This window comes from Meles meles, chromosome 1 (assembly GCF_922984935.1).
Source record: "Meles meles chromosome 1, mMelMel3.1 paternal haplotype, whole genome shotgun sequence".
In the NCBI taxonomy this organism is placed as follows: domain Eukaryota; kingdom Metazoa; phylum Chordata; class Mammalia; order Carnivora; family Mustelidae; genus Meles; species Meles meles.
In genome coordinates, this window is record NC_060066.1 from 144711532 (window position 1) to 144724476 (window position 12945).

The following is a 12945-nucleotide window of genomic DNA, read 5'->3' on the forward strand; positions in this document are numbered from 1 at the left end:
GCTGCTCTGTAGGAATCCCTCTGTAGGCAGTTCTCAACATGGCTGTTTGCTTTTTTCCAGACTAATAGGACATCTCCTCTCTGACTTCTTTGTCTTTGACCTGTAAACTCCCTTTTAAGGGCTCACTTATTTGGTCAGGCACACCTAAGATAATCTTCCTTTTGATTAATCTAGGTCAACTGATTGGAGACTTAATTGCATCTGCAAAATATCTTTAACTGTGACATAAAACATGCCTAATCACAGGAGCGATATCTCATCATACTTATATGTTCTTTCAACACCCAAAGGGAGAGATTTGTGCATGGCATATACGTCGGGTGGTGGCAGTCTTGGTTATCTTAGAGTTCTCCCTCCATACTTCCCAATGTGGTAGATTCTCAGACTCTTTCCCAGTTGACTGAGTTGGTTTGGAATGGGTATGGTGACATGATTTGGTGTTTATCTTCATGCCTGTGTGCATTTGTAATCTTACTGTAATTAAGAAACGTTTGTTGACTGTCTAAAGATTCCTCTGCAAATAACTCTTTCTCATAATCTGATCTAGCAATTAGGAGGACTTAGTAGTGGCTCCCAAAATTCATTAGTTTGTATTTGCTTAGGAAAACAAAATTTAGGATCTTTAGAAACCAGACATAATTTCACGTTACCACAGTATGTGGCCTCCCCCACCTCACCAACTCCCATTCCTCCAGAATGTCTGAGTACACATTTTTGTTCAAATAAATAAAGTGAACATAATCTGTAAGGGTATTATAGATACTCATAATCTTTTCTTTTCTTTTTTTTTTTTTAAGATTTTATTTATTTATTTGACAGAGAGAGATCATAAGTAGGCAGAGAGGCAGGCAGAAAGAGAGAGAGGGGGAAGCAGGCTCCCTGCCGAGCAGAAAGCCCGATGCGGGACTCGATCCCAGGACCCTGAGATCATGACCCGAGCCGAAGGCAGCGGCTCAAACCACTGAGCCACCCAGGCGCCCCCTCATAATCTTTTCTAATATTTATTTTCATTTGACTACATAATAGATATATAAATGATCTTGTCATTAGTGACAAGATGTATAGGAAAGAACCCAAACTTCAGAGTAAAGTTCTCTGAGTTCAGATCTCAGCTCTGCTGCTAGAAGACCTTGGACGAGTCACCTCCTGTGTCTCTGCTTCCTCATCTCTAAATCAGAAGTAATGCGTATACTCATTTTATTAGATTATGAGGGTTCGATTAGTTAAATATGGTTTCTTAAGAGAGTGTCTGGCACATAGGAAGACTACATAAATGTTTGCTGTTATCATTGCTAATTAAATTTCTCCTAAGAGTTTTGTCCTTCTAACAGCAAAGGATTCCAATATATTGCTATTTAGGAATTTTTAAGACCGAGTCATTTAGTATGTTAAGCCTCCCTTGATCTTTCTTTTTCTTTTTTCTTTTTTTTGGGGGGTAGGGGTCTGGTTAGTTTTAATAATTTAATTAGCACATGTGGAAAAGTTAAGAAGTAAACCACTGAACAAACCTCAGGCATCCCAAAGTTGGGGGCGAGGGGGTGATTCATGTGTAAGCTGTCATTGGTGAGCATTCTCGATGTGGTTCATACATTCTGTTCCTATTACTTAGCATTTTAATTATATTGTACCTTAGCATCCTAAGGCCCTAGTATACAGAAATGTCACTCATCTCTGAAACGAAGAGATCATGGAATCTGGAGTCACCTGGAATAGGATCTTGTAATACCAAGTGGACTTAAATATACAGAGCTGGAAAACAGAAGGCATGAGCTGCAATTCTGATGTGGACTTTGCTTTGTGATGAAACTTCAGAAAAAAACTTAATCACACAGTGCAGTGAATTTGAACATAAGAATGAGCATGGACTCAGGAGGCTTGACTTAGCAAATCAGTCAACCTCCTTTAGCCTAGTTTACTCATATGTAAAATGGTTATACTAATGTCTATCCTTACTACCAACACCAACAAGTATTTCATTATCACCAGTATCCATAAGGTATATTCACCCCCCCTGGCTTGTTATCTTCCCAGGAACAGAGACTGCTTTTGTGTTTTTCTAAATATTTGTAGCTTGATTTTCTTTTTTACATTAAAGTTTATTTATTTATTTTTATTTTATTTTATTTTATTTTATTTTTCAGTGTTCCAGGATTCATTGTAAAAAAAAGTTGGCGTCTACTAAATGTTTGTTGAACTGAATTGTTGGTTAAATGAGAAAGGATATCTAAAAGCATGATAAAGACCTTAAGTCTCCACCAGAAAATGCTCCCTCAGCATTATCTACATGTTACACTTAACATTTAAAGGCAAAACAAAATCAGCAACAAATTGAGAAGTGAAACTATTTACTACCAACAAAACCATGCTGCTGCTATTCAGCTTTTAAGAGCTAGATAGAGTGTGATTAAGATGACAGTATAATTTTAAAGCTCTTAGAATATGATGAGTAATAAAGGGACTTGGAACATAGAAATGGGCATTGAAAATCTAGTGGTAATAGTGTTGATAACATAGCTCCCAACACATGGCAGGTCTGTGAGGGACAGAGACATAACGGCCACAGATAAGCCAATGCCAAGGATCTCATTTGTAATCAAAACATCTAGAACCCCATCGAGCAGAAGCAGCTAAAGGAAAGCAGTTTGGCAAACGAGTCAGTGCAGACTCTTGATGGAATCACAGCACAAAACTGTTCATCAGCCCCTGTGAGCACATTCACGACATCCAAAGTGAAAAAGTGGAACATTCGAAGTGGACATAGTTGAAAATAGGCAGCAAAGACAACTTTGGACAGGACCAACTGGAAAATACCACCCTCTAAGTAAAGAATATTGAATTAATGACAGTGCTCTTGCAAGCTATTGTGAATATAACCTCCCAATAAAACGGTGTAAGGTTTTATATTTGTTTTAGTATTTTGTATCTGGGGGAAGTTTTGCAAGAAGCAAAGAAGAGTTGGGGTCAAATGGTATATCTTGGCTGACGCTCCTTTGAATCCTGTGGGACATCTTACCAGACTTCCCACCCTATGTAGGATGTCCAGGGGGCTGTTTTAAAGCAGAGATTATACAAGAAATCTGCCACATAGCCTGACAGATTCCAGGAGCTGGGAGGAAATCAAACCATCATGATTTAAATTTCAGTGTCTTCAGGATATGTGCTCTAACTTTACATTGGCTTTGCAGAAAGACTGTAATTTGAATTCACTGGAAAGCAGATGGGACCTGTCATACGGGAAAAACATAAGAAATGTGTCCAAATGTAAGAAGAAGTAATAGGTTTCTTTTGTCGGTCAGTTTCATTGTACTTATATAAATACTTAGTTATCATTGGGTCCACATAAGCCGATATTCATCAAAATGATAGAAGTCCTATCTAATATTTATTGAGCAATAACAATGTGCTAAGTGCTTTGCATCTATTTCAACATCAGGAGGAAGGAGAAAGTTGATACTGTTATAACTAACTACCAGTTTTAAAGATGAGAAAACTGAGGCTCAGAAAGTTAAACAAGCTGTCTCTGGCTAATAAGTAGCAGACCAGGATTTGAATCCCAAGTCCTAGGGGATAACACTACACTATGCAGACATTCCCAGGGCATTCTGTGTAACCCCAAGAGCTCCACAGTTTTTGACAATAGTACTCCAGGGATAAAAAAGAAAGAAGGAAGAAAAAAAGGTGGGGAGGGAAGGAAGAAGAAAAGGAAACAATAATGACCTCAATACTAGTACCAGCTCTTGAGAAAGACATGCGGTTTGGGTGGTCGGAAGCCACAGAGGTGGTCTGAACCCACTGTGGTCAGGGAAGGAATCTTTAGCAAAGTTTGGGAGGAGCAAAGAGGGGGCAAAAAGAAATGGGAGTACAGAGTAAAAGAATGAAGCAAAGTGCATGCAGAGTGAAGAGAGGAGGAAGAAAGGCCTGGCCAATCTTTAGAGTATGAAAATAATATTGGTAGGTTTTAAATTAATTAAGGCTGTTTCTCTAATTTACCCTTTTATTTCTCATTTCATGGGGGTAAAGTGAACTATTCAACTCAACCTTTAAAGCTAATGCTGTTTGTCTGACAGTTTCTCTCCACTGTGAGTAATACTAAATTCCACTCTGCAAGGTTAGTGTCTCAGTGAAAGGTGGGTGTGTTGTTTAGACTTTTTTTTCCCCCTTGAAAGTTAATTAAGTCAACATTAACCATGGCTGTGTAACCGCAGAACGGGCAGTTTCTTTGAAGGCTCATGGTTTGGATCTTTTCCTGCAAAAATTCCCACCAATATAGTTACATTTAGTATTCTAACTGCCTGGATAACTGACTCTATCCGGGTCCATGTGTCAGGGCAATACCGGGCCTTGTTTGCGGCTGAGTTGGTGTGCTTCGCAGAACCACAATGCCAAGAGTTTGCGGTTTTCCGTGCACAGCCTCCGGGTTCAGCCTCTCTTGTTTCTTCTCCAGAAATTGCCTTGGAGTTAGCATTGCCGATTCGATGCCATATGGTTCTACAGTCCTCAGAGCTATTTACTTGACATTTAACAGATTTTTAAACTTGTCCATACCCTTAACTCTGAAAGCAATATGGTATCATCAATGTTTGTGTTGTGGATCTATCCTGAAGATTTTGTTTATATAGATGTGACTGAATATTTAAGGAGAAAAAAAAGTACAGGCCTTGCGCAAAATCCAGTTTTTTCATACTGGTGCAGCTGTTTTAACTTTTAAGAAACCACAAGCATTTTATCCTCTAAAACTTTAATTTGAAAGACACAGGACTTTTAAAGAAATACAGTGTTTCTGAAACTGGTATATATCAGCCTCCCTACTTCAGTTCTCTTTAAACTCCCAAGAATCGAATAAAGTTCCTCTTGGAACTCTTAAGAATCGAACAAAGTTACATGTGCATTTTTCAGACCAAAATACACGTTATTGCTGTATTCCTAGTAATTTTTGAAATATTAAGTTACAATAGAAGCAATAGCATCATAAGAGAGACCAAAGGTACAGTGGCTGCATTCTAAAGATCTCTCTCCAAGCTCAGAGAATTTTCCATAGTCCCAGAGGCAGATGCTAGAAGGAAACAGTTGTGTGTTTTCTTGTGTTCACCATAGCCCTGCAAGCCATGGTAAAGGTTATTTTGTTTCTTTTTTTATGCTACAGTAATGATTCCCCTTCCTGTTATATAGAAAAATCTATTCCACTAAGAGAACGCTAGATATATTTATTACAACATGAAGACCATTTTGTCCATGGAAATAATTATTTATTGTTCTAAGTCACTCTGGTTTGTGGAATTTTTACATGAGCTCCAGGACAAGGATGAGATGATATATTTATTTTAATTTGTATCTTCTTTTCTTCTTGACTGTGTGAATGTCACCCTTGTTGTCAGAATAGTTCTGTATTTGTATTACTTTAGAAGTTACTCTACTGTAGTTGTGTCTCCTAACTCTTCATTGACAATTCAGTATGTGTTCTGGGCATGCTGCATTTTGGCAGAACTACCTCCTTTTCTCAGTATCATGTGATCTCTTGTTTTCCCTTCCGCCCCTATTCATGTTTTTTCGTTGCATGTCTTCACCATGTCAAAGGTTATTCAGACCTACAGAAATATTTAAATTGTTGAGCTGCTGGAAGGACTTGAATTAAACTGTGAATTCCAAAGGGCATTTGTTATGCCTTAAATTTTTTTCTTGCGTTAAAAATAAACCTCACTAGAAGTATTCCCTAATTCAGCCCAGAATATCTCTGCGCTTTAGACTATACCCTGCAATCCTACAAAGTCCCTGATATTCATTTTTCAAGTATTCTTTGGTTTGATTGCAATTATTGTATTTGTTAAGCACCCATAGGGATCTAGATTAAATTTAATTAACAGTTCAGACTTACAGAGAATCCTTAAATGTTCTGACATTTTAAAAAATATTTGAACAGAACAATGACTGTCCTGTGAGCTGAGATTTCAAGTTGCTGATTATTATCACTGATATTTCTTCCATATATTCCTCAGTGTATGTAAGACACTGAAAGACTGACTGACTGACTAACTGATTTAAGGTTTAAAATTAAATCTTGTAATTTCTGGCAAGAAGAATAGGAGGATTTGTTCTGCCTTCCATCTTCTTTGACTCATATGCTCTAACTAGCCAGACTTCCAACAGTGTCCTAACTAGTCAGCCTCCAACAGAAAAAGGGACTATAATACTGACTTTAGCATAGACTCGACAGAGACAAAATGGACAATTTCTAATACATAATTTATTCTCTTGCAAATGGTCATTGCAAGTCCAAACTTATGTATATTCATATATATTCACAAGGTATGTGTGTGTGTGTGCGCGCGCACACGCGCGCGCACTTATGTACGTAAGAACATGATTCAGTGTTCAGAAGTTTTAAATGATTAGTTTTGTTGTTAGAAAATGGTAGGATATCAATCTGAATCATTTTATTTTCAACAGGTTGACATGATGAAAGAAGCATTAGAAAAACTTCAGCTTAATCTAGTAGAGATGAAAGATGAAAATGCAACCTTAGATGGTGGAGACGTCTTATTCACAGGTATCTTCATCTTCACTTTCTCTTATCCAAAATTATTTCTAATACCTGGCTTGTATTATTTAACTGTAGGGGTTTTTGTTTTGTTTTGTTTTGTTTTAATTACCAAAGGAAAAATGCTGACGGCAGGGAATTTGGAAAATACTGGAGGAATTTGGAAAATACTGGAAAGCACAAAATAGAATAAAGTGAAAATGACCTTTCATTGAAAGATAATCATTTCAACATTTGGGTGCATGTCCTTTTAGTACTTTTGTATGCATGCCATCTATCATTTTTTACAAAATTGTTACCAGTGTGTACCTATCATTTTGTAGGTTGCATCTACTATATTTTACACTTTGAGCTTATGGGTTGCATAGTTTTGCATTGTGTGTTATTATATCTGGTTTGTATTTAAAAGTTTCTTAATTCAAGATGTGTCATTTACAAATAATTTTCTTGCCCAGACAGCAAGATGAATTTAAATAATTTTCAGTGCAAATTGATTTGGCTTCAATGCCAAATGAATAATAGCAGAACTCAACCAAATACAAACAGCTAATATTATTTTGTATCTAACTAGAATCAGTTTTTATAGTGGGCATATTATTGCTGTTAAAGAAACAGTAATTGTTTCCAGCTATTTATGGTCGTATTACTGTTTTGCAAAAGTCACATCCTAAAATTTGGATCCCCAGATTCATCCTAGTTATACTGATAAGCAAGACAGTCAATAATAATTTTTAATTTATAGTGAGAGTTTATTTTACCCTGAATGTCAGAGAATCAATAACTGTTTCATAGATGTAACCCTGCCAGCAAGAGATTATTCCCAGGGATTTGGGAATGTAGCCCAGGTGGCCCCACTGAAAATATGAAGCTTCTTAGAAGTCTAATATTTTGGCTGATGTGAATTTTATATTGAATCCATTATATAGAGAAAAAATATAGCCATCTTCATTTTAATCTAAACATAATGTTTTGTATTACTTACATTTTGATATAATTAATGTTCTAGGAGGAGGAGAGGTGTTTATTCTGTGATATTTGCGTAGTTCCTTGCTCAGTGTCACATACCTATGGGTGGGGCCACTGTGTTGCTGAGCTCTGGGTGGCACCATTCTTATCACAGGTTTATGAATAGTACCCCCTTGGAGTTGTGCAGTGCACAACCTGGGCTACTGTTGTCACGGGCAATGGCCCTGCCTTGGGGCATGGGGTGCACACCCATTGAGCCATAAGAACACAGAACACAAGGGATCAGGGAGGCCTATGCTGCATTCTCAACTCTGGCCATGTCCAAGCAGAGTCAGGCATTCTTTTGAATCTGCCTAGTAAGTTTCCCTTGGAATATTCTTTGTGTCTCCCATTGATGGCACTTTTCGTTCTTTTTGGCAGCACAGAACAACAGCCTGTTTCTCTTAGAAAATAGACTTTTGTGAAAAGCTAGATGTGTAAATCATGCTTCCTTACAATAAAACTCTTCTTTTTTTTTACCAGAACATAACCATATAATAAATAACTTCTTGTAAGCAGGTACTGATAATATTTGAAGTATGTTTTAAAACAAGCCGTGTTTACAGCCATTTAGCTATCTTAACAGCTGAGCTGAACAGATTCCCTAAAATCTTCTCATGTTTTGGCTTAGCCTATTCTACAGAAACCTCTTCCTTTGGTCAGAGATCTTTCCATAACATTTCAATCCTGATGTTTTTGCCTCAACTTCTCATTAGGTACCTAAGTAGTGAGGCTTGCCTTTGACACTATCTGTAAGCTTATTTTGGTAATATTCAATCCTTAAATTAATATATTGAAAGTTCTTTTATTCAAAACTGAGATCATGTTGGGATATCTGCTTGGCACTTCATTCATGCCTGACGTCTGGTCCTGCCTTCTGTTTCCTACTAATCAATTTTTTTCTTTTCCTTTCTTAATTGTGGTAAAATACATGAAACATGAAATTTGCCATCTTAACCATTTTTAACTATACAGTTCAAGTGGCACTAACCACGTTTACCATATTGTGCAACCCTCACCACTCAATTTTTTGATTCAGAAGAGTTGGGTAAGAAACAAAATCTGTAGCACTTTCCATGTGTTCTGGGTCCTCGTCCTTTTGTAACTCAGAGCTTCATTAACAGTCGATCGAGAAGTGGACAGAAGGAAAGCAGCTATCCAACTCCAGTTCCCCCGGGAATCTTATGAGTCAGGCCAGCAGCTACTGGCAGAAATTATTTCAATCCTATTCCTCTGAAATGGACATTAGCTTATCTCTATTTTTATTTTTTTTATTTTTGTGAAATATGGAGCAAATAAAAAAAAAGAGTTGTAAATGTCTATGTACACTTTAAAGACCAATGATAAAATGAGCACCTGCTGTCTGCCACCTGGCTTTAAGAAATAGAATATTGCCACGACCATAGGAGCCCCACTCCCAACCCCTCTCTCCTCTCAGCCTGAGGTAACCACTGTCCTGCATTTTGTATTAATCAGTACCTTCGACTTTTGCCTCTAAATTATATGTTGTTTAGTTTTGCTTGTCTTATAACTTTATGTGATTAGGATCATACTGTAGGAACTATTCTGTGATTTTTCTGCTTTTGATCTAACTCGATGCTTCTAGCTATAGCTCTTTGTCTTCACTGCTGTGTGGTATTCCATGGTTAAGAATTACCACAATGCATTTATTCATTCTACTGCTGATGGATATTTGAGTGTTTTCCAGTTTTTTTCAATTATCTTCAGTGATGCTATGGATGTTCTTAGTGTGAGTCCTGGGAATGTGTATAAGAATTTCTTTAAAGTAAATAGCTAGAAATGGAGTTTCAGGTGATAAACTCTTTTTGCTCCAATGAAATGTATATTATTTTCTCCTTGAATCTATTGATGTGGTTAATTGCACTAATTGATCTTTCTGATATTGGATCAGTCTCATCCCTGGGATGAAGTCAAACTCCGTTTTGATATACTGTCTTTCTACTGCAGTGCTGGATTTAGTTTGTTAATTTTTTTCTGAAGAGTTTTGTTTTTGTGGCCTGTAGTTTTTCTTGCTTGCTTTCCTTCTCTGGCTTTGATAAAAGAATTATCTTAACCTCATAACATGTATTAGGGAATATTTCCTATGTTTCTGTTCTCTAGAATCAGTAGTATTTGAATTGTGTGTTCCTTGAACTTTGGGAGAACTTACCTATAAAGAGACCCTGTTGGCCAGGTACTTTCTTTGTGGGGAGATTTTAAACAGACTTCGTTCCTTTAATGGTTCCATGTCTATTGAGATTTTTCTGAGTCAGTTTTTGTGAGTTCCGTTTTCTCATATTTTATCTAAGTTTTCAAATGTTGGGTATAAACTTCTTCATATCTTCTTAATATCTGTTTAAACTTCACAGCATTATAGGTGTGTCCTCTTTTCATTCTTATTGTTTATTTATGCCTTCTCTTTTTTTCTTCTGTGTCAGAGATCTGTCGTTTCTTTTTTATTTTATTTTATTTAATTAATTTATTTATTTATTTATTTACTTACTTATTTATTTTCAGCGTAACAGTATTCATTGTTTTTGCACCACACCCAGTGCTCCATGCGAGATCTGTCATTTCTATTCATCTTTTCAAAGAACCAATTTTGGGATTTGTTGAATTCTCTCTGTCTTATATATTTCCTTTCCTCTTCCTGCTTCTGTCCTTAATTCTCTTTCCCTCAAATTTCTTTGTTCTACTTCTCCTTTTTTCTTAAATTTGAATTTGGAAGTTTGTCTCTTTAATGTTGAATCTTTTCTCATCTTAAGGCAAGCAGTTAAAGCTGTATAACTTTCCCTTCAAGTACTGCTTTAACTGAATCCTTTGTGTTTTGATATATATTTGTTATCATTAGTTTTAAATGTCTTCCAGTTTCCATTATGGTTTATTCTCTGACACATTTATGGGTAATGGTGTTATTTAAAAAACATATCAGTCATTTTTGTAAGTTGCTGAGGATGCCACCTTACTACTCTGATCGTTAATAAGTGAAGGAAAGATTCAGGCATTTAGCTATCTTTCCTTTATGAATTCTATTTCAAGTAGACCAAATACTTGATTGAGAAAGTGTTGTGTTTTTTTTTTTTTTTAAAGAATTCTAGCCAGTAAATGTAGATCCCTAATAAAATAATGGATCTGTGTAATGATCATCCAAGGCTGTTAAAACCTTTATATGAAAACCTGATGGGGAGCTTTACAATGGATGGATCAGGCTGATACCCCTTGAACAAACAGATTATTCTGGCGTCACCGACAATGTGGCTGTCACTCATGTGCTTCATGATGTGATACAATCGTACAGCCCCACTTCTGAAGTAGTCCTAGCAAAGAAAAAATTTTTAACAAGAATCTATTTAAACATCTACATGAAACTATCAGTTTACTGAACATACAAAGGACAAAGGAACAATTTCATGTTAGATGATACACAGGGAAACAACCAATCGGATCCAGAAAGTAGGATCATCAATAGGACAAATGACATGGGAAAGGGGGAATTAATAACAGAAAAAGTTGACATAACAGACAAAACAACAACAAAAATGTTTTTTAATGTCTCAGTTCCAGAAGTTCTGTTATTTTCATCAGAAAGACTATTTAGGAATTTGGGGGCACCTGGGTGTCTCTGTCGGTTAAGCATTTGCCTTCGGCTCGGGTCATGATCCCAAGGTTCTGGGATTGAGCCCCACATGGGTTCCCTGCTCAGCGGAGAGCCTGCTTCTCCCTTTCCCTCTTCTCTGCTTGTGCTCTCTCTCTCTGTCAAATAAATACAGTCTTAAAAAAAAGAAAAGCCATTTAGGGGATATAGTCCACCATATTGCCAGAAACAGAAGTCCAACTGACTTTTTAAAGAGATAGGCAATTTGCTTTTCTTTGTGCTTTGCTACCTTAGTCTTTTAAAATAGAAATAGTGCACATACCCCATTATAAATTTGTTTAAATTTGCTTAATCTACAAAATTTTTTCTAAAAATTATATATAAATCTAATTTATAAAGCTATTTTTATCTTAGAATAATTAAGGAAAATTTTAAAATTTCAGCTGATTTTTTAAAAGATTTTATTTATTTATTTGACAGACAAAGATCACAAGTAGGCAGAGAGGCAGGCAGAGAGAGAGAGAGAGAGAGAGAGGAGGAAGCAGGCTCCCTGCTAAGCAGAGAGCCCGATGTGGGGCTCTATCCCAGGACCCTAGGATCATGAACTGAGCTGAAGGCAGAGACTTTAACCCACTGAGCCACCCAGGGACCCCCAGCTGATTTTTAAATAAAGTAATACTTTTCTCAGATAAAATATCTTTCCCTTAAATTTGTAGGTAGTTGAGTTTTCTCAAGGGACAGTACAGACACACCATTAACAAACGAAACAAAAACAAAAAGCCCATCAATGTGCAACCAAAGAGTCCTCTGTCTGCCAAAAGCATAAGCCATTGGAAGTTATCATAACATCATTTGACCTGGGTCATTTACTTCTTTTTTAAGGACATTATGAGGATTAACGTTTTAACATTTGTAAAGTCTATCAAGCAATTCTTTCTACATGGTTTCGCTTTTTATACTTTACCCTAATGTTCTGGATCAAAATATACTGATTTCTCTTTGAATATGTTTTCACATTTCATGTAGAATTCTTTTTCAAAAAATTTAAAAGTTAAGAATCTTCACAGTTATATATTGCCTAATATTATCTACTATAATTGTTTGCTTGCCTCTAACCAGGGGACCATTTTTACTTGGTGTTTTGCAGTCTGAGAAGAAAATTTATGAAATTTCAGAAAAGCCAAATGACTAGAAAGTTCCATCCTCCTTTGCAAATAGGTGTCTCTGACATTTTGACTTGAAACAACAAATAAGAGTTTTAAGGACTTCTCTTTAGAGGTCAGGCCTGAAGACCAGTCAGCCCTAAACCCCCTTTATGCATATAGTTTCCTCTACCTTTACATCATCGTTACAAGAAAAGGAATCTGACTTCATCATGAATGTCGGATATTACTCTTTTAGGGAAAAAAGGGGAAGCATTACTAACTTGTCATTGCAAGTTACTTAATTTTGTCTTTGCAATTACTTAATTTTTTATTACACATGAAGGTGTTTCATTCTGTTATTTCCTAAGTGGAACATTTATTCTTTTATTGTGCTAAAATTATAAAACATAACACCTATCATTTAATTATTTTTAAGTGTATAGTTCAGTGTGCAACCATCACCACCATCCATGTCCAGCACATTTTCACCTTCATGCACTGAAACTTCATACCTACCACACTGACTTTCCAGTTCCTCCTCCCCTGAGACCATGGCAGCCACTATTCTACTTTCCGCCTCTGTAAATTTGAAAAAGTTTCTTTCTAAGGATGGTAGTTTGAAATCAGATCTGTATAAAGAGAGCAGAGGTCAGAGTATAAGCAGA

At 36.4% G+C, this 12945-nt stretch overlaps 1 protein-coding gene across 3 annotated transcripts in view; it reads left to right on the top strand.

The window, feature by feature from the left end:
• The window catches only part of DDAH1 (dimethylarginine dimethylaminohydrolase 1), a 134289-nt gene that overhangs the window by 87410 nt on the left and 33934 nt on the right, over positions 1-12945 (top strand). For all 3 annotated transcript variants that reach the window (XM_046028316.1, XM_046028314.1, XM_046028318.1), the window contains exon 2: positions 6445-6544. In XM_046028316.1, coding sequence (XP_045884272.1) covers positions 6451-6544 — 94 coding nt within the window. In that variant the 5' untranslated portion in view covers positions 6445-6450. The remainder of the gene's footprint in view (positions 1-6444; positions 6545-12945) is intronic.